The 20,951-nt window shown below is 42.4% G+C and overlaps 2 protein-coding genes across 2 annotated transcripts in view; one reads left to right on the plus strand and one right to left on the minus strand.

Annotated features, from left to right (window-relative positions):
- ppp1r14ba (protein phosphatase 1, regulatory (inhibitor) subunit 14Ba) overlaps positions 1-2,387 on the plus strand; it is a 28,595-nt gene extending 26,208 nt beyond the window's left edge. Inside the window, exon 4 of the mRNA XM_060936331.1 lies at positions 1,299-2,387. Within this exon, the coding sequence (XP_060792314.1) occupies positions 1,299-1,382 (84 nt within the window). The 3' untranslated portion in view covers positions 1,383-2,387. The remainder of the gene's footprint in view (positions 1-1,298) is intronic.
- On the minus strand, positions 2,381-19,408 carry fkbp2 (FKBP prolyl isomerase 2). Its single transcript, XM_060936330.1, has 6 exons — positions 19,303-19,408; positions 16,418-16,578; positions 11,984-12,096; positions 11,854-11,900; positions 3,647-3,682; positions 2,381-2,620 (listed from the first exon to the last, which is right to left on the minus strand). The coding sequence occupies exons 2-6, from the start codon at positions 16,574-16,576 to the stop codon at positions 2,559-2,561; spliced, it is 417 nt and encodes a 138-aa protein (XP_060792313.1). The 5' UTR covers positions 16,577-16,578; positions 19,303-19,408; the 3' UTR covers positions 2,381-2,558.
- Positions 19,409-20,951: the final 1,543 nt, after the last annotated feature.

Below are 20,951 nucleotides of genomic sequence, written 5' to 3' on the forward strand. Positions count from 1 at the left end.
CGTGTAAACAGCATGACCTCCAGTTAGTTTTCCCAGAATCACCACACTATGCTTGTGATGTGTATGAGCTCTACATGCCTTGATATCCAGTGACATTTACTGGGTTTTTATATAAATATCTTGATATTTTGCATATGAGTTCTGCAACATGGAATCGGTGTATGTTCGTATATTGCTCAAATACAGCAAAAGCTCACTCTTTCCTCAGTGAGACATAGAATGAGCCAAACGTCAATGTGGATGATCTGTGCAGGTGTTCTGAACTTGCCAATATTACCTGACCTCACTGGGAAGCCCGAATAGTTTGACCTAAAAAAGATGACTGAAATAGTATCAAATCTAACACTTTATCAATACCAATAATGTTAATGGTGACTTGATCAAATGTTTACTCCAGCGTCGGACACATTTAAACATGTTGAGCAGCACATCAACAAAAAAGTAGTCACGCTGTGTTTGTAAAAGGATTATATTAAATGGACTACTATGCCATTTTAACTTTGTGCAGCAAATGTGCAATAACGATCACTTAACTGGAAAGCTAGATGGTGGGTTTTTTCATGATTGCCAGCAAGCAGTTCCCGACTACACAGATCATTGTGCACTTCTGTGCTCTCCTTAAAGCTGATGGAAATGCTTGTTTTCCTGTCGTCTTTTTCTTTAGAATAACTGTTTGTTGTGCTATGAGTAATGATGACTCATGACCCCACTTGCTTCAAACCATATAAAGTTGTTAAAGGTGCAATATGTGGAATGTAGTATTCATAAGCTTGGTGTACGATCACCTGTGACTAATGAATCCATGTCTTCATACACTTTGAGACCTGCATGTCTATATAAGGAGCAGGTCTTCTTACAAGGAACCTGCCATTGTGCGGCACCATGTTTCTACGGTAGTCCAGAATGGACAAGTCAAGCATTGGCTCTAGAGAGCACCTTTCATAGTTTTACAAGTGGCTACTTGAATCCAGCATTGTAATAAAGCCGAAGAAACCAAGGTTGGTTGAAGTGTTGATCAGCCTAACGGTCAATAAGATGTGGGGAGTGGCTGTGCACGTGTTGCCACTGGGATGAAACTGCCAGTGTTATCCATCTGCAGAAACCAGCAGTTTATTGCGCTGAGCAGCCACCTTAGATTTTAAAACATACTTGTAGGGGAGGGGTATTCAGTTGATTGCAATCTGCAACCTCACCACTAGATGCCACTAAATCCTACATTGTGCACCTTTTTAAATATGTAACATGGTTTCTGGTACAGTTTTTTTTTTTTTAAACCCCTTCTCATTGTGTTCTTGCAGGACTTTGTGGCTGCGCTGTTGGAGAAGGTGCGAGGCATGCAGAAGCTCAACACCCCACAGAAGAAGGGGGATGTAACCCCATGAACCGCCCACTAGCTCCTCTACTACTGCTACCACCGCCACCATGTTACCCTACTGCACCAACTGTGCACGGTGGAGGACACACACAGACCGTACTACTCCACTACAGTGTGTCATATGGAGACGAGCGAGGAGCTCAGCCAAGCCAATCTCAGCTGCAGGTTAATCAATCACTCCAACTGTCTTACTTTGTTTTTCACTACAAGTTTCCTTAATATATTCCCATAGCGTGTGTGCGCTAGTGTCCCTTTTTTTAGCATAAACGTACTGTAAGGGGCAGGATGTGTTGTGAAATGGTTAGTGTTATTCACTTTTGTATGCTTAAACACTAAGTGCCATAGGACATGGCTTTGTGCATCTGTAATTGAGTAGAAAATTAGGTTATGGCTTTTTTTCTTCCATGTAGAGCTCACCTGATGTCTTTTTTTTTTTTTTTTCTTTTCTTTCTTTTATAAGTAACCCTTGTTTTAAAACAGGCTACGGCAGCTATTAGAGACAACCCAGTGAGTGTTTGTTTTGCTTGAAATAAATTGTTAGGTTATGATGTATTTTTGAAGTGACATGGGGAGGGGCAAGGAAATGGGCTTTTTTTTTGTGTGTGTGGTTTTGAGATTTTTCCATTTAGTAGGATTTTAGGACCTGACATAACCACACTGAATCTCGGCTTTGTGCGCTAGGTCGCTTCTGGATGCTTTAAAACAGAACATCAATATCTGATCAACAAATTCAATCTGAACTGTAGCAATACCTCAAGAGTGCATTTTTGTTACATCGGTTTTTAACCAGTCTCTATATATGCAGATCTAAATTGTTCTAGTGGTCAGGGATCCAAAAAAAATCAAGCTGACTTTTTTTTTTTTTATGTAGAACTTTTTATTCAACTCCAAATGTTTTGGACAGTAAGGAAGTAAACACAATCCTTGTTTTGCTGGAATGAAATACTGTATGCACTCTCCTGTTCAAGTGTGTAGTAATTTTGTTAAAAATAAAGAATGGTGCTGAAAACAATGCTGACTCCAATGGAGATTGTTATTCCTTTGAATTTCATCTCTGAAGCATGATAAACCACTGGGGGGGGGAAGACCCACACAATTTTGATTGTAGTCTCCAGAGCAGCAGTGATTGGTTAACTTCAGTGCATGTACAGTTTTAAAGTAAGGGCTTCTCCGATTCTGTGCACTATAAATCGGCTCTTCTTTCAATGCTCAACAGCTCCACTTCAAAGATGAGTGTGGCTCCACCTAGAGGATGACAAAGGTAGTTTAATAATGCATGAGATACTTGTCAGTTGTGCTGGTCAGGTTACAAACCCATCAAATACATGTTGCCTGCATAATGGTACCCTCAAAGCTAGGAAAAGTGTATAGTAAGAATACAAGTGACCTTTTGCTGTAAGTGGAAGTAATGCAGCATGAATGCTGTGAAAATGCAAAAACCAGATAAAGCCACTGCATGATTGACACTTTGTTTGTTTAAAAAAAAAAATCTAAGCTGTCTCTATACAGACTGCTGAAAGACGAGGAAAAAAGAAACAACTGCTTTAACAAAAGGGTGGCTTTTTATATAATATAAAAATGAGTGATTCCACGCTTATGGGTACTGAAATGGGGACATGAACTTATTTTTAAAAATTCACCTAAAACCATTTCTTTTTTTACCATCAGGTCACAAAACATGTAATCTTTAATGAATGATATGTTAAAAGATAACTTTAATTTTCTGAGATGTAATAAAAACATTTATATGCCAAAGTCAGAACGTAACAGAAGTGTTGTGGACATTATATATTCTCAATTTTAACAATGTAGAATTACTTTTTGAAACATAGGAAGGTGATGTTTTAGCAAATATAATTAATAAACGTGTAGTAGAATAAACATACACATTCTTTCAATAAGATTAACATGGTATATAGCTAGATTGTAATTAATTTGTAACAGACATCATTTTGGAACTCATAGGCTTGACTTTGGCATATAAATGTTTTTATTACATCTCAGAAAATTAAAGTTCTTTTAACATATCATTCATTAAAGATTACATGCTTTGTGACCTGATGGTAAAAAAAGAAATGGTTTTAGGTGAATAAGTTCATGTCCCCATTTCAGTACCGATAAGCGTGGAATCACTCATATAATAGGATATCTTACTCCAACCTTTACAAATGTAGATAAAGAATTGGGGGGGGGAACAGAACTTGCAATATTTGGTTCTTTTCATGTAAACCCCCCCCCCAGTGTGGGGGATCAAATCCTGCCTATGCATACCTGGGATTTTGGGTGGTGCACCTCTATCACCATAACCTAAAGCACACAACAAAAAAAGATTATCTAGCATACATTCACATGTATTTGACAAAGCTTGCTTAAGCATTTAAAAAAAAAACACTGCAGGGTTCTCATTCTCAAATTCCCATGATTTTTATAATGGGGGGGAGCAGGTCCCTTTTTTTTTTTGGTGTTAATCAGACAAACAACCACAGTATTTTAAACCCATCAATTAACAAGTTTGGACATTTTTTCATTAAAATCCAAGAAAGAAATACTGCATGGAAAAATCAACTAAAATTTATACATGCTACACACAATTCCCAGATATTCCATGACCTTGGCCTGAAAGTGATCAAACCCCCTGACTTTCCAGATATTCCATGACCACCAGGAATCCTGTATTTATATCCTTGTGTGGTGTTGAGCAGTGCTTTTCTCTATCAAAATCATACCCTCATGCTAATTTAGTAGGTCAGAGTCTAAGCTTCTTGAACCAAATCCTTGTCAGGGTACAGCATGAAAAACAAGTTGGGGATTTTTTTTTTTTTTTGTATTGGAGGCAAATGGTCTCTCACCCACAATATAATTATGTATAATATTGGTGTGTACAGAATGTGTACTTGCAATTATTGGCTGCTTTTCCTTCTAAATCTATTTTTTCAGCAGATTATTTCTAAAAATAACACACGTCAAAGTTGGAATAGTTTTCAAATTAAATACGTTCTTAACTATGCATATTTGTTGCTTTATGACATTAACCTTAGAAAACAGAACTCTTTAGCTGCACTTTGAAGCTTTCCATAAAGAGATGTTTTGTTTAGGAGTCTCCAGTGTCAGCAAAAATGCTCCTAAGCTTTTCACCACTAGAAAGCAGTGTTCTCCCCAGGATAAAGCCCTAACTTTTGGGTGGCTGCAGGCCCTGTGCAGCCAATTTTCTAAAATTTTGGAAAAAAAGGAGCCCATTTGGTGGCATATGGTGACGAGAGCATTTTTATGGTGGTACAGTCACTGTTAACATGGTTAAAGGTTGCTACAGCAAGGTGAGGTCCATGATGCTGTGGTTTGCAGCATGGGGTTCACATGAGCAATAATCATCTGACAACGTATTCTATAATTATGAGTAGCACGCTGTGTGAGCACAATCGCTATCAGGCGCGTTAAAATGTAAATAACTTTTCTAGAATTTCATCAAAACTCATTGGATTTTCAGCATTGTAAGAGGACTCCCTAAAGTATTATTCAGCAAAACCCCAGAATGATAGCACAAATCTAGAATTTAACGTAATTATGGACGCCACGCGTAACATTTACACCCGTGAAAAATCACTTTGAATGCTTTTGAAAGTTTTGATCAAATATTCTCTGTAATAAAAAACTGCTTAAATATTATAAACGCAGTCTTTTAATGTATCAAAAAATAATTTTGATAAAGCAAGGAAATTCGGAAGAAAATTTGTGTTTCTTTTGCTTGTTGTGCGTGTCATGCTACCAAAATCTAACTAACCCCTTCACGAACTATTCCAACTTTTCATGGACTTGTAGCGCGAATAAACCTTTCAAAAAAATATATTATACTTCTCACCCAGTAAATTAGAATCCTGGTGATTTATATCCTCGTAGCTTCAGTAGATCTAGAGATTTAGTCGATTTAGTAAATCCCAAACGCTGTGAAACACGCCAGCCATCTATGGTGAGAAGTGCTGCTGTAGTTGAGAAACTCTCATTTCTCCCGCTTCCAACTAACTCCGTGACCCAGACCAAAATAATGTCACGCTCGATGATTTATGCCAGGTTTCATGGAAAAATACAGCGAAATAAACTTGCTAGAAGCATTTTTCTAAATCCCAAACATTATGAAACATTTCTTGTAGGGTTTCAGGCTACAAATTTCAAGAATAGAGAAATTGCGGTGCAAAAGTTTACCACTAAACTCGCAAAAATACTCCATCCTAGTGAGTTTCACAACCGAACTAGGCTACGTGACAGTCCGTGACCACCCAGGAATGTTCTAGAAGGTACGCTTCTAGGCACGTGCGATCGAGAAAGACACCACGTAAAGGTAGTATTTCCACTGTCTTATGACATTTTTGCTTGTTTTAGCGCGATAAACAATGCATTATCATTAAAATGCTGATTTCAAGGTTAAAATGGGTAAAAACAACTAATTTATATAGATATTGTAAAAATTGTGCCTAATAGTTATTTCAGTACATAATTAAAAATTCAGGTTTTGATTTTTTTTCCTTATGTTACACCATTGTGCATCTATAGCATGCTACTCATCAATAATGCTGTTTTATTACCTGAACACCACTAACCAAAAGTTTAAATGAGTTCTGGTGCCGTTTAAAAAAAAAAAAAAAAAACTCTACAGACTGCACAAGTGCCACAATCTTGGGTAGCACTTTAGAATAAACCTGTTTGAGCAATACTACTACTAGTACACATATGGACAGTGTAAACCATAAAGGACTGTTCTTGAAACAAAAGGCCTCTGCATGCTCTTGCGACAAGGCTTTCGCAGATAGCTTTTCACAGACAGTTGTAATTTATCGTTGAGCGGGGAGTAATAGGCGTGCGCAATGTTATTCACCACCACAACGCAAGGGGGTGCGAAATCGCTAGGAGTAGCTGGTGGGTGTGGTTAGTGGAGTGTTTATCCTCCGGTTACTTATAACGACTAGAACTGGAGTTGTATAGATGTACGTACTTCCTCACTTCCTCGATCAACTGCTCTTCGTGCTGCTCCATCTTCGCTCGTGTTTTTAAAAATGGCGGTAGTGAAAACAAACCAAACCGGAAAAGTAGGGAAGCGGAAGTGCGTGTACAGCGGATGTAGAGTGGACCAATCGGAGCCCTCTTGTCTGCGACGCTTCTGCGGTGGTCACAATTTTTGGGAGGTGCACGCGGCTACGCAGACGCTGTCTGCGACGCTATCTGCGAGGACTGCGTTGTCAGTATAAATTGGCCTTAAGTCTGGGGTAATTATACAGTGGTGCTTAAAGTTTGTGAACCCTTTAGAATTTTCTATATCTCTGCATAAATGACCTAAAACGTGATCAGATTTTCACACAAGTCCTAAAAGTAGATAAAGGGAACCCAGTTAAACAAATGAGACAAAAATATTATACTTGGTCATTTATTTATTGAGAAAAATGATCCAATATTACATATCTGTCAGTGGCAAAAGTATGTGAACCTTTGCTTTCAGTATCTGGTGTGACCCCCTTGTGCAGCAATAACTGCAACTAAACATTTCTGGTAACTGTTGATCAGTCCTGCACACCGGCTTGGAGGAGTTTTAGCCCATTCCTCCGTACAGAACAGCTTCAACTCTGGGATGTTGGTGGGTTTCCTCACATGAACTGCTCGCTTCAGGTCCTTCCACAACATTTCGATTGGATTAAGGTCAGAACTTTGACTTGGCCATTCCAGAACATTAACTTTTATTCTTCTTTAAGCATTCTTTCGTAGAATGATTTGTGTGCTTAGGGTCGTTGTCTTGCTGCATGACCCACCTTCTCTTGAGATTCAGTTCATGGACAGATGTCCTGACATTTTCTTTAGAATTCGCTGGTATAATTCAGAATTCATTGTTCCATCAATGAAGGCAAGCCGTCCTGGCCCAGATGCAGCAAAACAGGCCCAAACCATGATACTACCACCACCATGTTTCACAGATGGGATAAGGTTCTTATGTTTGGAGAAAGGAAAACACTGCATTCCAGCATAACGCTTCTCATTAACCGAAAAGTTCTATTTTGGTCTCATCCATCCACAAAACATTTTTCCAATAGCCTTCTGGCTTGTCCACGTGATCTTTAGCAAACTGCAGACAAGCAGTAATGTTCTTTTTGGAGAGTAGTGGCTTTCTCCTTGCAACCCTGCCATGCACACCATTGTTGTTTAGTGTTCTCCTGATGGTGGACTCATGAACATTAGCCAATGTGAGAGAGGCCTTCAGTTGCTTAGAAGTTACCCTGGGGTCCTTTGTGACCTCACTGACTATTACACGCCTTGCTCTTGGAGTGATCTTTGTTGGTCGACCACTTTGGGGAGGGTAACAAAGGTCTTGAATTTCCTCCATTTGTACACAATCTGTCTGACTGTGGCTTGGTGGAGTCCAAACTCTTTAGAGATGGTTTTGTAACCTTTTCCAGCCTGATGAGCATCAACACTTTTTCTGAGCTCCTCAGAAATCTCCTTTGTTCATGCCATGATACACTTCCACAAACGTGTTTGTGAAGATCAGACTTTGATAGATCCCTGTTCTTTAAATAAAACAGGGTGCCCACTCACACCTGACTAATTTCACCTTCAAATTAACTGCTAATCCTAGAGGTTCACATACTTTTGCCACTCAGATAAGTATTATTGGGTCATTTTCCTCAATAAATAAATGACCAAGTATAATATTTTTGTCTCATTTGTTTAACTGCATCATCTTTATCTACTTTTAGGACTTGTGTGAAAATCAGATGTTGTTTTAGGGCATATTTATGCAGAAATATAGAAAAATCTAAAGGGTTCACAAACTTTCAAGCACCACTGTACAACACTCAGAGGTGGTCGGGCAAATCTACTGTGTCAACAACATCTTTGGTGTCACGTCTTTCCTCGTCTCTTTCTGGCTCTTCCGTCCTACTTTCATTTAGCTGTCGAAAATCTATGGGGTGCTGAGCACCATTCGCACCTCTTTTCGGTATAATTGAAACGTGGAGATGTATACTCACCACACATAAACCACGATCTCGCCCGCGCACTGAAGCGTTGTGGTACCAGTGCAGCAGCAAAGTGATTGAGGGCATTTGTTGTGATTGGGGATTTCCGGTCTGCCTGAGTGCATCATGGCAGCAAACCGGCCACAAACATCGCAAGGTAGGAATCTGATATTTTTCAGAGTGTCGAAGCAAAAAAGAAAACAAGGCGTGTCGGCCCTGACATGCACAAGTGCTCTGGGGAGAACAATCTAAAGTCGAGCGATGGCAAACGTTGCATTCTCTCAGTAAAGCCTAGGTCACAACCGGACGTATGATTTTTTTTTTGGCCGTGCAATTTTTGGCGTTTCCCAAATCGCTGCGTGTTTTTTTTTGTTGTTGTTCATGGAGAAAGACGCACGTTGGCCGTAAGTTTGTCTGACATGACAAAGAACCTCTGCGGCTAGTCTACAGCTCGAAAATCAGCACGTCACACGCACGCTCTCCGTGCGTTTTTTGCACGTAGACCGGCCATAGGAGCACGTACGGCCGGTTGTGACCGAGGCTTAAGATGACAAGTTGCATCTTTTTTTGCCTTTAGTGAGGTGAAGGACAAGTGAACACAGGAATTAACTTGTTTCCTGGATGGTCCACAACATTACATGTAACTATAAATAGATTAAAAAGTGGGTCTTTTTTTTTTAATTAAACAATCGCCACATTGCCATCACACCTCCTTATCGCTGATTCTTTTCCTATTACAGTACACTCTGAAATGATTTATTCTTTACGGAAGCGTAAACAATGAAATGGTTTGAAAATCTGAACAGTCTTCCTCTGAGGTGACGATCTTCCAAATCAAACGCATCTTACATCGATGTGGCTCCATTCTTCTGATACTGATGCTTCCCTACAAAGTATCCAGATTCACGTTCCCTGAACCAACAAAATGCAAACACCTTTTGAGTTCAAGCAGCGCACAAATGTCAAGCGCTCTCTGTAAACGTTGCAAAATTCAAGTTGGAGATCTGAAGGGTGTGTGTGTCGAGGAACTTGAATACACCTCTAGTTATGAAACGAAAGGGGGAAAAAAAAAGTTTCCTTGCTGAACATTTATGGCTCTTTTTATTGGTTTTAAAGGGATAGTTCGGGATTTTTGACATGAATCTGTATGGCATCCCCATCAATAGTGTCGTGCAAACACACTGGCTTACCCCCGACAGCATCCCGTGAGTCCAGTTCTTGTCCAGACGAAAGTAGTCCGGCAAGTTTGCTGGGGTCACGAAAGTAAAACGTTTTTCGTCTCAAAAGAGTGATATATTTGCATCACAAAACCGTTGCCAAATAAAAAGTCAGACCTCGAAATCGCTTGGCACCATTTTCTCTCCCTTCTTATCACTGCGCGCTGCCGCCAGCCACGGCTGTTTCATTCATTGTTTACTGCTAGCAAAGTTAGCGACAAGATGTCTGACTACGACAGCGACGTTGAAAACATTGACTTCATCTCACAGCCAAAGGGATATCTTTATGAACCCGAATATACAGATGAAGAAATTCGCCAGATGGAGTTAGAACGGGCAGAGAGAGAGAGAAAGGGTGGACAGAGAAGTGGAAGATGATGAAGCTGGAGCCGTAGCTTGTTAGCGCCGCTGATCTGAACTCCTAATCACTGCCAAACAATGGGAAAGGTGTTGATTCCTGCGCAGATGTCAACATGACAGCGCGCAGTGATAAGGGAGAGAAAATATAGCGCCAAATATACTAAGTAACTTTAAAAACGCACAATGGAATTCAACACGATATCACTTTAGATCCATGCATATATTTGAAATTTATGATATTGTATGTAATGCGCACACATCTTGAAACATCGATAAAGGACATTTATTGTCAAACTCAAGAATTAATTCACAATAAAAAAATTCAAAGTGACAGTTGGTCCATGTTCGGACCGTCATGCTGGAGATTCTGGGTCTGTGTCGTCCAGGGGTCTCAGCGGCAGTGACTGAGGGTGTCAGGAATCTGTCACGGAGGTGAGCTAGCCTGATGTGCTGATCCTGAACTGGCGTCGTGACTCGAGGCTGACCAGGGCGTGGACGATCCCTGGTGCTCCCTGTCTGTCTGTAACGCTCACTCAAACGGGAAATGGTCGAATGATGAACACCGAAGTGCCGGGCGACCTCTGTCTGTGTACTTCCGGCACGCAACATCCCGATGGCCTGTTCACGTTGATTTTGGCTTAGGCGTGGCATCTTCAATAATGACAATTTTCCCATCATTTCCCCCGGGTATTTATAGGTAAGATTGTGTGTGTACAGTGTATGCAAAATTTGTTTGAAAATTAAAGCCTGTCCATGTCATTGACTACCCGAGTCATATTGTACGTTATTGAGTACAACTCCCTTAAATTCTGATTTGAGCACAGATTTGGAACTTATTCGGGCGGAACGAAGTTATTTTTCCATTGTGATGTATTTCTTTTCTTCTTGAGATAAACTCAGCACGAATTCAGCAAGTTTTATCAATGTGCGTTTTTAAAGTTACTTATGCCGCTTTTCCACTACCAACGCGGCTGAGCCGTGAGGTGCTGAGTTGGGCTGAGTCGAGCTGAGCGGGGCTGTTGGAGTTGCATTTCGACTACAACCGCGGTGAACCGTGCTGGCTGGAAGTGGGTGGACACATCGGGTGGAGTTAGCGAAAGTGGGTGGACGTCAGGTGATGTCGTTTGGCGGCGCAAACAGTGACATCAGTGATCTTTTAAGCGGTAGTCTCACGACCCGGATAGTAAATAATAAACATGGAGGACATGGAGTCGTTAGTGTTGCTGGTCTTGGTGCTGTGGCTTGTTGTCACCGACAACGCCAACAGATACTGGCAAGAGCGTATAGATGAGGCGAGGCGCATAAGGCTTCATAATTCTTGTAATTCGTAACTCTCCTTCTTCCGGGTTTACGGTGTTTACAGATCCCAGCGCGCTCGCGGGGCGTGTGAGGACACTCCTCCTCACCAATCAGCGCGCAGGGGAGTGTCTCCTCACGCCCCTAGCCTCACTCAGCTCGGTTTGGCTCGCTTCGGCCCTACTCCAAAACCGTGCAAGTTTTGGGGGCTAAGCAGGGCTGAAGCGAGCTGAGTCATGCTGTTTTTGGATAGTTGAAACGCGAGCCATGTCGGGCTGAAGTGAGCTGAAAAAGGGTAGTGGAAAAGGGCCAATAGTGTAATTGCGAGGTCTGACTTTTTATTTGGCAATGGTTTTGTGATGCAAATATATCACTCTTTTGAACACGTACTGTTTTGAGAAGAAAAACGTTTTACTTTCGTGACCCCAACAAACTTGCCGGACTACTTTCGTCTGGACCAAAACTGGACAAGAACTGGACTCACAGGATGCTGTCGGGGGCAAGTCAGTGTGTTTGCACGACACTGTTGACGGGGATGCCATACAGATTCATGTCAAAAATCCCGAACTATTGCTTTAATGTCCGGATAGAAAGAGTGTAATATACTGACCAAGCTCAGACGGGATGACCAGCTTCCTCTTCTCTCCCTCACACATTCTGAGAACGAGAGAGACCACACAATCAACCAACTACACATTTAAACCATGCACTGTGCACGGATCAGCGACTCTCAAACTCACCCTAGTAGCCCCTGGTCCCAGCCCTTAATCACCTGTCCGGTCCCCAGGGTGAAGGTGAAGGGCTGATTCCTCGGTATGCTGCTGTCAAACTCAGTCCCGTCCTCCAGCTTTCCCTGAGAGTCAGAAAATCATCACAATCAAAATTTATTTATTCAAAGTATAAAACGTGACGCAGATAATGGCACTGTATTAATTTACACTTCTACTATACTAACAAACAGCTCGTTCACAGGAGCTTGCATAGCACACACACACGCGCGCTCCACTTCATCTAACTAATAATAATTTAAAAATGTGTCTTATCCAAGGAGTCTCCATCGTCAATGGTGCTTGAAAGTTCGTGAACCGTTTAAAATTCTCTATATTTCTGCATAAATGTGAATGGGCATCCTGTTTTATTTCAAGAACGGGGATCTATTAATCAAAGTCTGATCTTCACAACACGTTTATGGAAATGTATCATTGCATGAACAAAGGAGACTCCTGAGGACCTCAGAAAAAGACTTGTTGAAGCTCATCAGGCTGGAAAAGGTTACAAAACCATCTCCAAAGAGTTTGGAGACTCCTCCAACCCACAGTCAGACAGACAGAGGAAATCCAAGATCACTGTTCCAATCCTCAGGAATGGACAACCAATAAAGATCACTCCAAGAGCAAGGTGTGTAATCATCTGCGAGGTTACAAAGGAACTCAGGATAACTTCTAAGCAACTAAAAGGCCTCTCTCATATGGACTAATGTTCATGGGTCCACCATCAGGAGAACACCGAACGACATTGGTGTGCACGGCAGGGTGCAAGGGCGAACTTACAGCTCTCCAAAAAGAACACTGCTGCTCAACTATAGACCCTTTTCACGTGACAACGCGGCCGCCATTTTGGACATGTACTACCAGTAGTTTACCACAGCCAGCATTGAGGAACGGCAGCAAAGAAAGTTTTTACTTTCAGCAAGACTTCCATCATGCCACTATATTGTTGTGCACCTGGATGTAGTAACCATCAACAAACAAGGCAAGGGTTATCATTTTATCGGATCCCGACGGAGAAGATGGATAGCGGCCATTAACAGGAAAGATTGGCAGCCCTCGGCATACCAGCGCTTGTGTAGTGACCACTTTGTTGGAGGTAAGACGTATAAAATTAGCCAGAAAAGGCATTACATTGCTGTTAACATTCTGTGGCGGCGAGTGTGTAACCAAATAGGTTAAAATAACCCATTGTAACCGCTTTGTTCTTCTGTAGTAACTATTGTTGACTAGCTAATGTCAACAAGTAGCTGGTATGTTACTGTAGCAATGTTTACGTTCAGTCATTTGGATGACTGTTAAAACCTTTCAGTCTCAAGTTTTTCCTTTACTGGATTTACTAATCAAATCAAGTTTATTTGTACAGCGCTTTTAACAATAAACACTGTCGCAAAGCAGCTTTACAGAATTTGAACGACTTAAAACATGAGCTAATTTTATCCCTAATCTATCCCCAATGAGCAAGCCTGTGGCGACGGTGGCAAGGAAAAACTCCCTCAGACGACATGAGGAAGAAACCTCGAGAGGAACCAGACTCAAAAGGGAACCCATCCTCATTTGGGCAACAACAGACAGCCTGACTATAATATTAACAGTTTTAACAGGTATAACCCTCAACTGTCCTCATGGGGCCGTCCTTCACAGGAGCGGTGCGATAAAACTCCGACCAGACACAGGGCACCAGGATGGATCAAGCAGGTCCGAGGGGCAGAAGAGGCCAGCATCTCAATCCCAGGATCAACAATTTACTAGTTTACTGTAATTATGATCCGGCAGCTATTTACACCGGATCCAGTATAAATAGCTGCCGGAGCCAACGTCCGAGGTTCCGGAACGCGCTCCGGCTTGCTCCCCCTCAAATTAAGCAAGGCGCTCCGGCTTGCTCCCGGAGTGCTCCGGCCGAGGTTCCCCTCAAATTAAGCAGCGCGCGCCGGCTTGCTCCCGGAGTGCTCCGGCCGAGGTTCCGGAGCACACTCCAGCCGAGGTTCCCCTCAAATTAAGCAGCGCGCTCCGGAGCAAGCCGGAGCGCGCTCCGTAACCTCGGCCGGAGCACTCCTGGAGCAAGCCGGAGCACGCTCCGGAACCTCGGACGTTGGCGTGTATGTGTATGGCGATGGGTTTTTAACGACATAGGTATACAGATCATGTGGGCCGAAGTCAGGTAAAGACGAGGGCTTCGTGTACTTCCGTACGTCAGTGAACAATCCTGGTGGAAGCAGGTAAACGTCGTTCTCTAAGCCTGCTAACCTCAATTTTTGCAAATACCTCTCCCTCTGCTCGCCCTGTAAATGCCCTACGTCGCTGGATAGTGAAGGTGTTTTCTGCATCTCGCTCCTTTTTCTTTTATGTTTTTCGTTTGTCGCCTTCCTCGCATTCAAACTGATTCGAGCCGAAGTCCACTACATGTCCAAAATGGCGGTCGCGTTTACGAAGGTCACGTAACTGAAAAGGGTCTATAGTTTGCTGAAGATCCCATGGACAAGCCAGAATGCTACTGGAAACCTCCTGTGGTCTGATGAGACCAAAATAGAACTTTTTAGTTCTATGAGAACTTTAAGAACCTAGCATGAGAACCTTATCCCATGTGTGAAACATGGTGATGGTAGTATCACGGTTTGGACCCGTTTTACTGTATCCGGTCCAGGATGGCTTGCTATCAGAAATGGAACAATGAATTCTGAATTATTCCAGTGACTTCTAAAGGAAAAATATATGTCAGTACATCTGTCTGTAAATTGAATCTAAGAGAAAGTGAGTCATGCAGCAAGACAGTGACCCTAAACACGCAAGTCCTACCAAAGAACGGTCAAAGAAGGATATAAACGTTTTGGAAAAGCCAAGTCAAAGTCCTGACCTTAAACTGCTCACGCAACGTTTCTATTGGATTATGTGATGAAACCCACCAACATCCCAGAGTTCAAGCCGTTCTGTACAGAGGAACGGGATAAAATACCTCCAAGCTGATGTGCAGGACTGATCCACAGATCAACAGGCATGACACACGTCCTGTGCACCGAGCGAGCTCCATGAAGACATGGTTTGCCAAGGTTAGAGTGGAAGGACGCTAGTTGAGAGCCCTGATCTCAACCCAAGTAAACGCCTTTGGGATGAACTGGAACAGTAACTGCACCCCAGGCCTCCTCATTCGACATCAGTGCCTGACCTGACTATGGTGGGGTTTACATTAGACCGTATCAGCGGATCATCAGATTAACATTTTTAAAAACGATTAGCGTGCACACAGCAACACCAATACACGATTCGTGTGCACACAGCAACGCCAATACACGGATACGCTAATCACATGACTAATTCGGCACGTAAGTTGAGAAATGTGTCAGTGCGGCTCATCGCTTCCTCCTCAGCGGCTGCGCTCCAAATCACTCCGCCCTGAACAGCGAGTGCCCTCTGGAGGGTGCGCACTCCGGCCCTGCGCAGCTCACAGAGCGCGCGAGTGAAGCGCACGAGCAGTGATTCGGGACTGAGCCGTTGTGCGCAAGTCACTCACCACTTGCAAGTGGAAGGATGGCAAGCCTAAAGACAATCATAACTACACAATGGGCAGTATTTGCATCAGTATTTGCAGTATTTTCATACTTTTATACTCTTTAATGAAAGGTGATACAAGGCGGAAGTCCGCGCCGTTTTTCAGCAGTCGCGTCACATGACCAACGCCAGCGAATCAGGAAGGTGGATGTCACAGTGACGTTGTCCAATGACGACGCCAGCTAGAGCTCAGCATAGCGTATCCGCGTATTCTCAATGTTTACACAGCACCGGACCAGACACGATCTGGATTGAATACGTGGACCCTGGCGGATTCCCGTTTCCCGGCGTTTTAATGTAAACGGACAGTGCATCCGCGAAGAAAACGAGACAGATACGGTCTAATGTAAAATTGGCCTATGCTCTTGTGGCTACAAATCCACAGTGCCATGCTCCAAAATCTAGTGTGAAGGCTTATAATAACAATAAAGTGGAGCTAAATGTGGGACGGGATGTTCAACAAGCACATATGGATGTGATGCAGGGAAGCCATAGCCTGATGGTTAGAGAAGCAGCTTTGGGACCAAAAGGTCGTCGGTTTGATTCCCTGGACCAGCAGGAATGGCTGAAGTGCCCTTGAGCAAGCCACCTAACCCCCAACTGCTCCCCAGGCTGCTCTAAGTATGTTGTACGCCGTTCTGGATAAGAGCGTCTGATAAATGCCATTAATGTAATGTAACGTAACGTAATGAAATGATGCTGAGGTGTCCACAAACTTTTGGCCTTATAGTATGAAAAGGAAGAAAAAGAAACAAAGGAAAAAATGATATTGCAGGTAAGGACTGAGCCATTTATCTGTCAGTATGTCATGGAGAAGGATACTGCCAAATCATTAAAAATAAATAAATACCCACAACTTACGGTGTAGTGCATGTTCAGTACGTCACCCTTCCGTGACTTGATGGGACAGTTTTCCACTCTTTTCTTTATCCCGATTTGGAGCTTCTTCTTCTCTGCCCCGTATACCACCTCCGTGAAAAGGGTCATCAGGGTCACCGCTAAAAACAAATACAGCCTCATATCTGGAAATAAAACAGAAAACCAACCAATCAACCAACAACAGGTTTAATTGACATAGCGCCTTTCACCAACTCAAGGATGCTTTATAGACTAATGGCACTACCAAAAGGCAAAAAACAGGATGACAAACAACTTCATCATCCCATATAATCCCCTCAAGGGTGGGGTGGGGGGTTCCACTCCCCATTTTTGTCCATCACTCACTTAGGTCAGGTCAATCTCCTGAGCATCCTCTTTGACGAGACCCCCCCATCTTTTCTTTGGGCGTCCTCTGGGTCGCTTCACTATCTCCGTTCTTTCTACTACCCATCTAATTATTTCTGATGGATCTTTCCTCTTTGTGTGTCCATACCAGCTAAATCTGCTCTCTTGTATCTTCTCTTAACTGTCTAACTTTTGTTCCTTCTCTGATGGTCTCATTTCTTCGTTTATCTTTCCTAGTAATCCCCTCTATAGTTCTGAGGCACCTCATCTCTAATACCTCTAGTCTGTCGAGTTGGGTCTTCTTCACCAGCCATACTTCTGCTCCATAGAGTAGGGTTGGTTTCACGACTGTTTTGTAAACTCTACTTTTCAGTCTCTTGGGCATCCTTTTATCATAAATCATGCCCCCAACTCCCCTTTAGCCAAACTCTGGATAGACAGTGCCCTCAGTAAATCCCTGAAGGTCAAACTTCTTGAAACACTCATTTGGCCCATCGCAACCTATGGTGCTGAAAGTTGGACCTTCAGGAAAGATGATATGAAGCACATCAAGGCATTCGAGTTGTTCGGATACTGCAGGATTTTACGGGTTAGCTGGGTAGAACTAATAAGTCCATTCTGCAGGAACTGAACACCCAAAGGAAACTCCTGCCTGCTATCACCAAACATAAGCTAGCCTATTTTGGCCACATAAGAGCTGGAGGTTGTACCATCTTGGAGGGCCGAGTGGAGGGGACTAGATCAAGAGGTCGGCCTAGGAGGAGATGGATGGATGGCATTTGACACTGGACAGACCTGACCGGTGCCGCGTGCTCTGCCTTGGCACAGGACAGGCAGGGTCGGAGGAGCGTGTGTGCGTCTCCTAGGATCACTGACCCTCAAACATAAGGATGGCCAGAAAGAGAGAGACTCCCCCAACTCTCCTCCATGCTTTTCCTTTGTTTTGAACTCGTGCTTGGATTTCACGGTCCAAATCTCTGTTGTTCTGGATCCAACTACTGAGATACTTAAAGGCAGTGGTCTCAGCAAGTTGGTGCTCTCCTACCCTGATGGTGCACTGGGGTTGGGGATTGTTTGCAACAACAAACGAACCAAAAAAAAGGCATACCGGATACAACACAGAGAAAAGGAAAACAACAAAATCACAAGGAACCTAAAAGGCATAAAGACAGCAGACTCCCCCAAAACACGGAACAAGATTGAACAGTCAGTGACCAGGAATGGAGGGACAGCAGAAAAAGATAAGATTTACGTTGAGTTTTGAATTTGGATAGAGATGTATGATCACGAAAGCTCAGAGGGAAAGAATACCACTTGGGGCTGCAACTCTAAATGCCCATGGTGGAGAATTTAAATTTAGGGACAGACAACAGGCCAAAAGATGAAGATCTGAGACTGCGAATGGTAGCATAGGCTTGAAGTAATCAATCAATCAATCAATCAATCATCACTTGAATACCACAAGCTATTTGAGTATTATTGCTGACATGAACATCCCTCCATGGCCACAATTCACCCATCTTCTAATGCCTACTTCCATCATGATAAAGCACCATGTCACATCTCTGACTGGTTTCATGAACACGACGATGTTCTTCAGTGGCCTTCCCAGTCACCAAAACTCTGGGATATTGTAGAACAGGAGCTTCGGCGCACGTAAGCGTACTTGAAAAATCTTCTGGAATTGCATGACCTAATAATAAATCATATCAACATGGACTAGAATCTCAAAGGAACGTTTCAAACATCTTGTAGAATCCTATGAAGAACCGACGCTGTTTCGGGATGCATCTTGAAAACACGATTCTGTGGACTCAGTTTCATAACTACAATATTTACTCTCATAACATTTAATATCACTGAAATGATTCAAACCCAATAGGTTGTGTAGTATTCTTAATAGGAACATTGCGCATGCGCAGATGGCCCACTAACCAAGCACACATTATCTTCTGCAGTATTCTTAACAGGAGTACTGCGCATGCGCAGATGGTCTGCTAGCCAAGTACACGGTATCTTCTGCAGTATTCTGAACAGGAACACTGCGCATGCGCGGATGGTCCAGCGCTTAAGTACACGTTATCATAAACAAATGAGTTAACCAGGACAATAAGTGTTTATTAGTTTTACGACCAAATGCGGCCACTATTAAAATAAACAAACCTGTTCGTTTTATCTCCAGAACATGTTTTTACAGACTTGGAAACCAATAAAGCGAGTTTAGCAACTACCTCAGTCAAACTACACGAAATGCAATTCAGCGTTCATTTAATACTAAAGCTGGTCTAGAGAGCCACAGATACCTGCATGTTAGGTATTAATAAATTAAAAAAAGGACCCAAATGCACCATTTTGCAGTTTTATTACTTGTAATATGCAGAAATAGCGACTACTGGTAAGCTAGCTGGAGACAGAATAATAAAACTAACTAGCTAGCAAGCTTACATTATATATTTCATTGTATTATTGAAAGAATTCAGAAAATATATATATATATATTTTTTTTTTCCTTCACGGATTACCTGCAATCACGATGAAATGGCAGTGTTCCCTGTCAGGTTTATGTGTTATAATAGAGGAAGTGTTTAACACGCTGTTGTGAAGTCAGCAATTTTATTACAAATGATGACTGACGTTTAATCTACAAACTAACACACGCACGATCGACTTAACTATTAATCGCACTTAATGTTAATATTTACATTTTTAATGAAACGGTATTTGTGCGAATTGTGTTTTATTTTTCTTGAAACAAAAGATGTACTCCATGTCAAGACTCTTATTATGACAGGCTATCACCGAACCCACTCGACGCCATTGCTCCGTTTAACTCCTGTAATACGCTAACACGTCCGCCATATTGGAAGGGACCATATTCAATTGAAAGCCAATTAGTAGTGTGTGGAGAGATGCAAGTCCATTCTGAATAAATCTGCTAGTTAGCTTTACGTAGTATTTGAACGACTTTTCACAGCTTTTGCTATGTTACAAACGTCACAAATTTCAGGTTATCAGAGGTGAATGTAATTGTAAATACATATCACTGTCAAAGTGGTATGTTTACTAAGTACACACTTGTATGGAAACTGTACATCGTGTACGTGGTTTGATTGCATTAGTCGAGAACAGGGTGGACCACGTGAAGGTTGCAATCTCCCACCCTACCTGGGCCAACAGCTGCCATACCAAACAAGTTGATACAGTCTAGAACTCTGCAATGCGAGTGGTCACAGGGACACTGAAATCAACTCCCCTTCCATGGCTCCCTGTCCTCTCTCACGTCACTCCCCCAACATACGCAGAAAAGAAAGAATGATGAAGGACATGATTGCCATTGAGGCCAACCTTGATCTTCCCATTCAAGATGATCTCAACAACCTATCGGCCATGCGTTTAAAATCTCGCAAGCCTGTCTGGATGTCTTTTGAATCTCTGGACAATTTTGACGTCAAGACCGGATGGCATAGGGCATGGGCAGATGCCAACTCCAAATGGGACCACACCACCATTACAGATCCCACAGTGAAGCCAAACGGTTTCAACCTCCCACACAAGCAGTGGCAGACATTGACCCGCATACACACCCTCCATGCAAGAACAAGACACCGTCTGCATAAATGGGGGGGATGGCAGACAGCTCTGCCTGCAACTCTGGCCACCAAGATCAGACAATTCACCATGTTGTGAATGCCATATATGGCATTTCACTGGCAGTTTCAAAGAGCTGGACAGAACAACCGGTGCCGCCCTTGCCTAGATATCATCCCTGGATTTGACTTTGTAGATTTTGTGGTTTGTGTACATCGTACGAAAGATGTATGGAAACTAAGATTATTTCTGCCAGTCTTGGGCAAGCTATTTACCTCAATTTACACATTTTATATTAACTAGGTTTTTTTTTCCATACATCTTTTTTTATTTGTAAAGCAACCTTGGGTTTTGAAAAAGGCACTATATAAATTGAACTTATTATTATTAGAACTATATACTTATCAGAGATGATGATAAAAATGTGAAACTAAAACAATAAGTCGGCCTATACATTTTGTATATGATTATGTAATGAAAAAAGTCTTCCTGACAACATATTAATAAAGTGCCTCTGAAGTCAGAGCAAATGGGAGGAAATTCATGCCAACACAGGGAGAGCAGACATGAACCCAAGCTCAGG

The sequence above is a fragment of the Neoarius graeffei genome, chromosome 12 (genome assembly GCF_027579695.1).
Source record: "Neoarius graeffei isolate fNeoGra1 chromosome 12, fNeoGra1.pri, whole genome shotgun sequence".
Lineage (NCBI taxonomy): Eukaryota > Metazoa > Chordata > Actinopteri > Siluriformes > Ariidae > Neoarius > Neoarius graeffei.